Below are 12,173 nucleotides of genomic sequence, written 5' to 3'. Positions count from 1 at the left end.
TCACAGTTCTCCAGTCTCAGGGTACACATTGGCCATGCCGTGAAGCAGCAGCATGGGATTGGCTCATTCCAGTCTTTGAAGCTCTTGGTACAGCTGGAACGTCTTTGCACTTGTATCTTCCATCAAGAAGATAGAAGCACATTGCATACTGTAATAAGTCTTTCATTATTATTGTTATTTCACAGGATCTTGTTCTAACTTGAGGAGGTAGAGGACTTCTTTAAGGCTTGTTTATGTCTACCTATGCATTCAAATTAGCCATGCAGTGCTGCACAAGAGACTAAAGCAGCTCACAGGAATCCCTGACATATGTGTGTACTCATAATATTTTCATTATGGTCAGCTAATGTACCCCTCAAATGCATGTAGGTGCAAATCTGACTGTATAGTGTCGCAGATGAAGTGATCTTACAGTAAGCATGTGTGAAAATTCTGTGCATGGCTGCTACAGCTCTGTGATGTCACACTGACTTTGCATAGCATCATTGAGTACATGGGAAAATCTTAGCATGGTGAACATCCAGGAAAATATTCTGTGAACAAGGTCACAGGCCAAGACAACGTTATTACCTTAAAAAACACTTTGCCGAAATTGTGTCATCTTCATGACACTTTACAAACTGGCTTTATTGACTCATCTATTGGACATGAAATGTTCTGTTGTGCTAATCTAAATAGTTGATTTTTTTATTTACAGCACTTTATTTTGTTTTTAACTATAAGCTTGCCTTCTCCCTTATTTTGAAGAAAGTTTTATTTGTTTTTGTTGCTTTTGACTTTCGCCTATATAACTGCTATTGATCTCCCAGTCATTCTAAACCTCAGTCTGGTTGCCTTGTTGCTGACAGATCAGTCAGAAATCAGAAAGACAAAAGGGTTGTCATTTAAACTAAAGCAAAATCAAAAAGAAAGGTCAAAAAACATTGACGAATGTCAAAAATATGAAGCGAGAAAAGTAGTTTCTCATGCAAAAGTGCAGAAGCATGAGAAGATTTTCAGTTTTACCCCAAAGCTAGGCCACTGACCTGCCATGCAACACCATTTATATTCGGGTTCATTAGCAATTTGTACTGTGGCCTTCACTCCATGTGGCTGACAATAGACAAAGCAATTGTAAGCAATATGGCTGTGACCATGGAAAGAGAGTAGCAAAAAAAGTAGCACTGATACAGAGCATTGCTGCACCCACCAAATGACAAACAAACTCAGGATCCCAGATTAGGACCCAAGTGCAGCCATGCAGTGGGTGACACCTCAGCACCACACTAGCTCAGATGGAGTGGAAAAGTGTGAGGTTTTTTATGGTAGCTGGAGAGCTAATTCTCTGCAGGTTGGAGGGCCTACATGCAGGGCTGGATGCAGATTAATGTCATACCCAGGATGGAGCAATTGCAGGTTAAGGATTTTGCTAAAGGGCCCAACAGAGTAGAGTCTCTTTTGACATTTACGGGATTCGAACCGGCAACCTTCCAATTGCCAGTGCAAATTCCTTGCCTCAGAGCCACCACTCCGTCCCATAGAAAAGAATAATAAAAATAAATAAGAGCAAAAAAATAACCATAATAAGAAAAATGTGAAACATACAATCCCAACAAACCCTAACCATAAATCATGACAATGTGGAAGGAAACTGAAACAATCAGAAACAGCCCAACATACACAAAGAACATGAGGTCTAAATATTGGCCTAACTTTAGCACCTGATAGTTAATATTTTTTATAAATACAAAATTGTTTTTTTTTATTGTAACTTTATTATAATTTAGATTTTGTGCCCCAAGCTTGTGAAAGGGGGTGTGTATCAATTTAGAAAGAGTTTTTCCTGATCAATACATTGCACTGTTTTCATTTGGTTAAGTTAATGATGTAGTATACTGTAAAAGTATTTGTGCAAAATTGGCAGGTGGGATTTATAAATGTGGACAACTGCTCAAATGAAACGTCTGGATTTTGTTACTCAAGAACTGAAGGACTTGGAAGTGAAAGGTATGTGACATTTATGAAATAAGATTATTATTTAGGAAATTAAAATACAAACATATTGTACTTAAACATCCATAGAAATATTGAAATGTCTACTCCTAATTCATGAGGGATAATGAAGACCTCCTGTCGGATTTACTCAACTTACACATAAATGAAGTTTTATAATACCCAAGTGTTTATATTGATGAACAGATCAGAGACACTTTGACTCACTTTGTAAGCATCAGAAAGAAAAATCTGTTAAAATCCACGACAGGACTTGAATGGCTTACCGCAGCTTATGTTTGCAGTATGCAGAGAGAAGAATCTCCAGCAGGTGGCGACCCTGCAGTGGCAGTTGTGGAAGTGAAGGTAGTGATGCATGGAGGGCCCTGTCACTCATTTTTTTCTTTTGTTGAAATAGAGAGTAATTTTCCTTTTTGCATTTTTAAAAGCACAGCTGATATTTTTCTTCCTTCCTTTGATTACGCAGATTCAACTTTTTCATTTCTTTACCTTGGGTGGCAAATCATCCACTCCCCAATTCTATCATTCATTTTTGAGACCCAGAGCCATAGCAGTGAGCACAAGCAAGAAGCAAGTCCTGGACTGGACACCAGCGCACTGCACAAAATGCACACACACACAAACATACAGAGACACTGACTAGACAGGTTTAGAGCCTCTGTGATAGATTGGAGGGCATTCTAGAGCTGACCATATATCCTGAATTACAACAAGGCAGTCAAAATAGGTTTCAGGAGCAGGGTGAACAGATGGAGTCAACACAACACAAAAGAGTATATTGTAACAAAAAAAAGGCTCCATGACACCCTTATTCCAGTGTTATTTATATTTATAACACTTTAGTAGTATAGTATAGTATCATATAGTATTGTATAGTATGGAGCTATAGTATTCATAGCCCCAGATTGTGACGTTTCACCTTCCCACTTCAGTGCGTTCACGTGAATTTCCAGTCCAGCTATTCAGAGAAATTCAAAGTTGCTGTTAATTTTTTACTTGGGCTGTAAAAATAATCAGAAATTCAATATAAACTGCATATTTTTCATGAAAATAAAGACTAAACGTACTAACTGTATATCAAAGGTAATTCAACCACAAAAATGGCTTTCTAGTTAACTGGGTCATGTCATGTCATTTTCTAACCAGCTAGCACAGGGCGTAAGGCAGTACATCGTATAGCCAACACACACACACACACACAAATACCAGACACATGCTAGGGCCAATTTAATGTCACCAATGCACCTAATTTGCATCTCTTTGGACAGTGGGAGAAAACCCATGTACACATAGGGATAACATGCAAACTCAGTGCACCACTGCACCACCCAGGTTTTTTTTTTATATTTAATACAATAGAGTAAGGTGAAAGGTCGGTGTGACATCACAACTCGGAGAATTTGGGTACCTTTGTGCTCTTCGAACTGTCTGAATTAAAGCTTTGAATTCATAGAGCATTCATATGGAAAATCCGACACAGAAACTCGTGTTTACTGTCTGTGCAATAGCATGTGAGCACAGCTCTTCTGACCTATCTATTAGAGCACAAGTACCTTGGCTGCAATCACCAAATTAGCCTTTTCCTTTCTACCCCCAGACTTTCTTTTATCCACTAGCGTCCTCTGCCTCAAATCAGACAAGCCCTGCCTTTGCTCTCTTCCCGACTTCATGCTTACCTGACTGAGGAGGTAGAGGTGGAGGAGGTCCTAAGCACTTCTAGTCTCAGTCCAGTCTACTGGGAAGCACATCTGGATCACCTCTGTTCCCACAGAGACAAATACTACAGTTCCCAAGAGCCCCTTCAGGAACTGGCAGTGGGTGTAATGCAGATGCTGCCCACTAGTGGCCTGGGGTATTGCTGCTTTCATACAGTTCAACATAGTCCAGGACCTCTTGGCAAAGTAACGATAACCCATCCAGAATGGATATTGCCCCTCTAGTTCCCACTGCCCTCCCGACTCTCCCAACAACTTCAACAAAATGTACCTGCATATCATGTGGACATGGAAGGAAAACTGAAGTAAACTCCGAGAAATGCAGGCTGACCCAGACCAAACATGCAATAGTGAATATGTGTATATGTCTTAATTTTTTTTTGTTTAGTCATGAGCAAGCTGTATAGAATATTTAATATGACATTTTCATTAACCAAACCCACCTGCCTAAAGTAAGACGTAAACCTTAACTTTAAATGTTCCAAATATATTTCTCACTGTTAGGAGCTGACCCTGCTATACACAACAGAGGTACCCGTTGTATAAGGGGCCTACCAAAGGCAGCAAAAGGAGTCTCATGTTGTCAGACACAGATGAGTGTAGAAAAAGATAAAAGATAGATAAATTCACCTGGAAAGGAAGAAATGAAAGCAATTTTAAGGGAGACCCCCAGAAGGTTTTTTTTCCTACCTTTTCATGATTCACTTTAAAAATGGAATTAAACAAACAAAAATGCAACCCTTACGTTATCACACATTCAATGATTTGGCTTAGTTTTCAAAATACCAATTTAAACTGCTGTTGTGATATTTTCCCCCTAAATATCTTATTTCTTGTTGTTTTTCTCAGCTTGGCACAGTTTACCCTATCAACTTCAAGTCCAAGGCAAAAGCTATATATTCATTAATCCTGGGCTAAACGTTAAACAGTGTTCACACAGATGCACAAAATCTGAAGAGGTCACATTACCAGCTCAGGTTAGCATTCTTTAAAATGTAGAGTGTGATGTGTTTGACCTGTATAATGATTAATAAAAAGGTTAGTGATAAACGAGGGTCTAGAAAGACATCCATGTTCTGAGGTGACTTTATTCAAGGCAGATTTGCAGTGACCCACAGCCGATCCTAGCAACCTCACAGAGAAATATTTACATATGCTAGTCAATTTAAAAGCACTTTTTTAGATTTTGAATGGAAATTTGGGACATCTAAGGAAACCCATGCAAAGAAGAACATTAAAACCAGAGTCAGCTCTTTGTGCTACATGGCCATGGCACACTAAAGAATGAATGGTTTGATTTAGAAGTGGATTCATACAGCAGAATTATTTTCTCATTAAAGACAACCCATATTTGTTTATTTTCATTACAGATTGGGTTGTTAGGGTCAACCTTTATATGACAATAGATGGGGAGGCTGGAGGATTACATGTGTGAAAGGTCACTATGTTTGCATTCTTTTACTTGTTTGGAAATCTTGGCAGGCAAAAGTTGCTGTCCTCAGTTCTTGGGAGACATGTTCAAATGGAAATGAGGCTGTGTTTTAAATATTTTACCAAGAAAACATAACATAACATTCTCAGTTCGATGATTTCAATAAAGGTCTACTGCCTATCTCAACAGCATTAGGTGCAATGAATGACCATCTCTGGACAAGATGCTGGTCCATCACAGGGTCCACCCAAGAATACATCCACCCTCAAACTTATGCCAGTCCAATTTAATATAAGCAGCATAGTTAGTGGGAGATAAGTGGGAGAAAAAAAAAGAATTCCCTGAGAAAAACACATGTAGACCTAGGGAGAAGATGCCATACTCCTCACAAACAAAAAAACAACTGTAGGTCTCAAACCCAGGATCTGTTAGTCGGACTATTTTAACTACTGCACATCAGTATTGTCAGAGGCTAATTAATATTATTTCTTATTGTTATAAATAGCATACAGTAGTTTTAAATGTCATGTTTGGCAAATGTGATAGCAAAATTAATAAATTAATTCATTTTTTCTTTTTCTGGACACACTTTCCTTATCACAAAGTCATTATCACAGAGTGATAATAATGAGTTATCTGGTAAGGTGTGGTGTTTACATGTTTTCCTCATATCTGAGTGGGTTATACACTGCCAAATCTGGTTTTCTTCACACAATCCCAAATATATGCTGGTTAAGCTAGTTGACAGTTTGGCCTCGAGTGGGTGTGAATGTAAATGGGCCTGCAGTGGACTCATACCCTGTCCAGGCCTGTTTCCTGTTTTGTGCCCAGTGCTGTTTGGACAATCCCTAATCAACCCATGGCTACTCAGAAATGGAGCAAGTGGCAATCAGAATGCTATTTATCTCAAAGATGATACCACAAACAGGCAGATCACTTGCAATTTTTTTATGCTAGTACAGTGACTTGTTTTGGTGTGAATAGGTGTGTTGATGCATAATGATGAGTAAAACAGCCAAGTTTTGTTTCAAATAAATGCAGTGTTGCATATATATTTCACAATCACAAAATGCGAAACTCACTTAAGAGTTTTTTTTGAGGTTTTTCATGTATTTTTTGATATGGAAAAGAGAGATATTTCTCGCTAAAGCCTTGTTGACACTTGTGTATTCACATGTATTTTTTCGGCAACTGTGTAACTCGGGTAATCTGAAGTACACCGGTCAAATCAACGATATTTTATGGTGCTCATTCATGTCACTGCATAATTTCAGTACAAAGACACACTAACATGCACCACTGAGCACATATAGGAAAGCCTTCCTCTGCCTATCATTACTTAGAACCCACCCTTTGCTATTTCTTGATTCCTTCAGAACAGGGCGAGCACATCCACACAGCAAGTTCTGTGAGGCTGTAAGTATCCGGGTATCGTTTCTGTCCCTGACAAATCTATAGGATAATGATTGCCAAGACTGTCACCATAATAAAATTAGTTCATCAAGAACATGGGGGAAAAAGTTGGAAAATTGTTAAGAGTAAATTTCACACAAACATTTGGAAGCTTCTCTTTACACTGAGAGCCATAGACACTATACATTATTAAGTAAGTGTGGTAGACTATAGAACTTTATGGACCTTTTAATCTAGACATGATATTTTGGAGGAATTAAGTGGATATAGGATAGGATTTAGTGGATAGCCCATTCTTGTGTAAATCTTTCTAATGTTCTAATAATTGGCAAAGCAGGCTTTGTACCACCAGAATAACCGCGACACGCATCTAATGGTTCTAAAAACTAAATGTCAACGCATGAAAAGAAATGAGCCCAGGGATTTTTTTAGTATATTTTTTTCAACAGATAACTTCATTTAAAAAATAAATGACAAGATGATGTGTACAGAATTAATGTAGAAAAACACTTTCAGACAGGAACTAACACCTTTATTACTGTTGGAATCACCTGAATTGTACTGGTCACAAACCATATCTATTTAACAACTTTAGCTGCGAAGCAAAGCTCTGATGAGTATTGTTAACGTTTCCTGTTGGAAGAAACCTATAAAGGCAGAGAAAAACAATACTAACAGACTAAAGGAGAAACTCCATGCACAGCGCATTGTTGTCAGATTTGAATCTGTGGCCAGGATATCGATGAGACTGCAGCCTTACCCACTGTGCCACTGGGTAATACGTTGTTGTATAGTACAGTAAAATACAGTATGTGACTACTAATTAAAACATTTATTTAATATTAAGTATATTTAATGTAAGCTTTAATTAACAGATTATTTGAATATGACTTGTTAGTAAATATTGTTCCAGCACCAGAGGGAAACACCAGAAACAATTTGGTAATTTATTTTGAATATGACATACAGTGGATTCAGAAAGTATTCAGACCCCTTCAATATCTGCACACTTTATTGTGTTGTAGATTTAAATGGATAAATTGGGAGTTTTGGCCCATCAGTCTACATTCAATAATCTGTAATGACAAATTGAAGATACGTTTTCAGAAAAGATTGCAAATGTATTAAAAATAAGAAACTGAAACCAGTTATTAACAGCACATACATGCATTACTTTTTTGCTTTGTTTTAACAAATAATTTCTTATAGATACATTTCATTTTCTGTCTTAGACGAGCAACACACAACATATAATTTGGACCCACTTCATTTGTGAACATTGTCACACACACGTGCTTGGGGAGCAGCTAACAAGCTCAATGACATGGGATAGCACAAAGAAAGTGGGTTTTGTACAAGGCACTAGCATCTCTCTCTCTCTCTCTCTCGTTCAACAGAAAAGGGGAAGAATAAAACATACCATGAGAAGATTGGCAGACGATTCCATTCACCCATTAAACTCATCACTTCTGAACTTACCTGACGACTGTATTTCCGGCCTCACCATTCCACGTCATGTCCGCTCGACCTTCTTCCCAGCATTCCCTCTGTATTCAATTTCCTGCCAGTCTCATTATATAATCGTCTCTCATGCATTGCAATTTGACCGCTGTATGATTCATTATTTTGGTGAATGCATAAGTCAGGAAAGGCTATTCTGGACCTAACAGTACACGGGGCTCACACCCCAACCCTTTATGAGTGTGTTGTCTCAAGTTCTTTTCACAACATCAAAAGAGCTCATTAAACCAAACTTAATCTTGGTCATGTCCATAGAGCTTTAAGCCAGTCTTACTTAGGAAAAAGTCCACCACTTGGGTACAAGATTTAAATTTGGCTACACTTCCATTCATCCATCCATCCATTCAACTTCCCATTTTCTTAATCCTTTTATCCAGGGCAAAGTGTGGGGCAGCTAGAGCCTATCCCAGCAATCATCATGTACAAGACAGAAACCACACCTGGATAGAGCATCAGTCCTTTGCAGGGTGACCACACACACACAGATACGCACACAAACACACACACACATACTCATACACACACAGGCCAATTTTTAAAATATCAATTTTGTAATCTGTGTAAAACATTCATTCATACAATCCACAGTAGTACATGCATAGCCAATCAATAAATGTGTTCACTGAAAACAAGACCAAAGGAAGATTGTAATGTAATCTGTTTACCAATATATCTAACAACCCCCCCAAAAAGTTGTCATAGAATAAACATAACATTAAGATGTCTGAATTAGCCTAAGCCACCCTAATTCAGGGTGTTAATAAGAAATGTTAAGATGTTCTTCAGATGGTAGCAGGATATACTAAACAAGAATAGTAGCAACAGATATTTGAAATATAAAAATGTGTGCTTCAACTGACATGTCTAAAGTCTAAATATTCTTGATTATGATAGAAATTTGTCGTTTTTCATCCCAGGCAGAGGTCCATAGATCCCTAGTTAAGGATCAAAAATCAAAATCACATCATATTCGTACTCAGTGACCTTGAAATAGTCTAAAATGATACCCCACATGCTTATGTTTGAAATTTGTCATTTGTAACCTTCTGGAAGTGACTGTTAGAGGGCTAGGACCATCAATAAACAATCAAATATCAAAAGTATTACATTTATGATTAGCAACCTTAAAATAGCATAAAACAACACTTCACATGCATGTGTTACTCATCCTCAGTTTTTCAAAGTTTTGTGAAAAGGACTAACTTTGACCCCTCATTTTCTATTAGGGAGTGAACCCCTGGGATCGTTTGATGTGACATGAACAACTTCAAGTCTTTCTGATCATTTTTTCTGCAGACACCTGTTGGTTAATTCTTTATCAGAAGGATGTAATTTCCTGCAAATTATATGATCCAAAATGGCTTTCAAATAATGATTTTTCAAGTCTAGAGACCCAAAAATAATTGTAAACCTCAAAAACTTTGACGTTGTTCATACTGTAAATAGACATCAACAGTATATACAGTAATATGTTGGGTTTTTATGATTAAGTTGGGGGTGCCACTGATCTCACAGCATTCAAAAGTGACTCTTATGAACACAATTCTCAAACCTGCTTAAACCAGGTCAGGGTTTACAGGGACATTTCCTAACAGCATTGGGTGCAAAGCAAGAAACAGCCCTTGATAGAACAAAGGTACACACCGAAACAAGACCAATTTTGAATGACCAGTTAATCTAACACACACACACACATCTGAGGGGATATGGGAGGAAGAGAGGTGGTTGGGAGCATGTCCTGATAGCGCATCTGCGTGCACCCTCCACACAACGAACTACCTGGATTGGGACCTGAGTGCAACAGGTTACACCTCAGCACCACTCTGGAGCAGTGTAAGGCTTTTTACGGTGGCTGGAGTGCCAATCCTGCCACCAACCCCCAAATTGTCCCTCTAAATTGGAGCTGGATGGATGCAGAAAACATCATACCCAGGAAGAAGCAATTGCAGGTTAAGGGCCTTATTGACTTAGTATTACATATGAATCTTAGGTTACAAACTTAAACACAGTACATACTAAACTGTTACATTTTTCCATAACTTACTCAAAATAGCAAAATAAAATACCCCAAGTCTTAAATTTATAGCCCATTGCAATACAAGCATGAGCAACTGTGCCGTCAACCCACTGCACAATCCCATGGGGGGAAAGGAAAGATGGCAATGAAAAGAAAGATTAAAGAACAGCTAAAGGCAACAAAGGAAAAAAAAAACATTCAGAAGGTGATTTGTGGTTGGTTGTGGATTGTTTCCATGTCATGAGTTTCTGGTTATCTTATTTCATCTCACGTCATCTTTCAAAACCGCTTTTTCTGGTTATAGAAGTTTTAATTGCCAAAGCAGAGGAGTCCCACTATTGTACTGGCACACTAAATGCCTCTTAACGTGAGAAGCAGATAACTTTAAATATATAAGTTTATAAAATAAGGACAGCTAATTTCTTATAATGATTAATTTGGGTCACTTATGATAGATAGATAGATAGATAGATAGATAGATAGATAGATAGATAGATAGATAGATAGATAGATAGATAGATAGATAGATAGATAGATAGATAGGAGCAAAACAAGTTTAGTCAAAACTAAATGCATATTTTTTAATACTAAGATAAAAGCTCTTTCCAGTTCTTTCAAATATTTTAGTACAATAGTTATCCAATCTTACTTTTGGTCAATTATTACATGCAGTTAAAAGCAAACCTGATCGCATTTTAAAAACACTGGCTTGCCTAATGTGCAACTCACTTTGTTAAAAAATAAGTGGCACCAATAGTTCTTTATATGTGAAGCATTAGGTAGGAAAGTGGTGAGGTAAACATATAAAGTCCTCTAATTTGTAACCTTTGTACATATTTATATGCTAAGTCGTTCTTTATTTCTAGTGATCCTTTTTTCATACAACCTTTGGTGTATTTTTGACAAAAAAAATATGACCCACTTTATTTTCACATTAGGAAAAAAGATTGCTGAGTTTATTTAAAGCTAATGTGTTTGAAGCACAGACGACTATTGACAAGCAAAAAAAAAATGGTGAGTGCATTAGCTTATTGACGTCCAGTGTTCATTTGTCTCCCTTAGGACTCTGGATGTGGGTTCCAATAACATGGTGTTTGGCGGAATTAAGTCTATTGATTCAATTCTCAGCCGACCAGGACAAGTGAGAAGCAATGACTTTATTGGATGCGTAAAAAATATTAGACTGAATGGGATTCCTCTGGAGCCTTCACAAGCACTGACATATCGCAATATCCATGACAGGTACAAGACATTGTTACAAATGAATGCCATTATTCTATGTATACACTCCAATTGAATTTAACTAGAAAATCCAAACCTCTCTGTTTGCTCTGAGGTTTTCTGTTGATTAGTTAAGTCAATTACCCTTCGGATTTCTAAAGAAGAATATTAGCTCTATTAAATGTGTTACTGTCTCATTAGTAAAAAATAGAACAAGTAATGTGCTGCTTGGTGTTTACCACTACTGAGCCCTAACACTCTCTGAACTGGTTGCAGAGCAATGTTGTCTCAGTTCTTGTCTGCTAGATATATAATGTGTGAAATGTGGATTTTTATCTACTGTAAGTTAGAGTGTGGCCAGATACAGTATGCAGACATTTAATATCAGAGCAGCACAGCAATTTGTTAACATCATGGCGTCACACCTCTAAACTCAAAACCATGTTCTGTCCTCACTGACCGGCAGACAGAACATTCTGACCATGCCTTTTAATGAAAATATAAGCAAATTTAGAAAGCAATTGAAATATGTTATTAAATGTAATTGACTAAACATTACTTTCAGCTTAATGCTTTGTACAATAAGAATCTATTTCTGGGGTTGAAAGGAAATGATTAATAATTCTGATGAAAGTTGTGATGAAAGTTCACATTCAGTTAAAGGAAAATGAGCATGATAATTGAGAAATTAACTCTTTTTGTTATCATAAAGAAGAGCCATTTGACGCTGTGAACTTCATCCTTACTACACTGAGAATAGCGGTGCTATGAAACCTGTGGCTTAATGTTTCCTGTAAATTAGAACTTCTGTGTATCTTAATGAGGTCTCATCCAAAGCATTAACAATCAAAATGCAACATGT

The 12,173-nt window shown here is 37.4% G+C and overlaps 1 protein-coding gene across 3 annotated transcripts in view; it reads left to right on the top strand.

The window, feature by feature from the left end:
• The window catches only part of LOC120523965 (protocadherin Fat 4), a 176,062-nt gene that overhangs the window by 112,449 nt on the left and 51,440 nt on the right, over positions 1-12,173 (top strand). For all 3 annotated transcript variants that reach the window (XM_039745722.1, XM_039745721.1, XM_039745723.1), the window contains exons 11-12: positions 1,904-1,986; positions 11,153-11,332. In XM_039745722.1, the coding sequence (XP_039601656.1) occupies positions 1,904-1,986; positions 11,153-11,332 (263 nt within the window). The remainder of the gene's footprint in view (positions 1-1,903; positions 1,987-11,152; positions 11,333-12,173) is intronic.

Source organism: Polypterus senegalus, chromosome 2 (assembly GCF_016835505.1).
Source record: "Polypterus senegalus isolate Bchr_013 chromosome 2, ASM1683550v1, whole genome shotgun sequence".
In the NCBI taxonomy this organism is placed as follows: Eukaryota; Metazoa; Chordata; class Cladistia; order Polypteriformes; family Polypteridae; genus Polypterus; species Polypterus senegalus.
The sequence above is the reverse complement of the archived record's forward strand: the minus strand, read 5'-3'. Positions and strand labels throughout refer to the sequence as shown.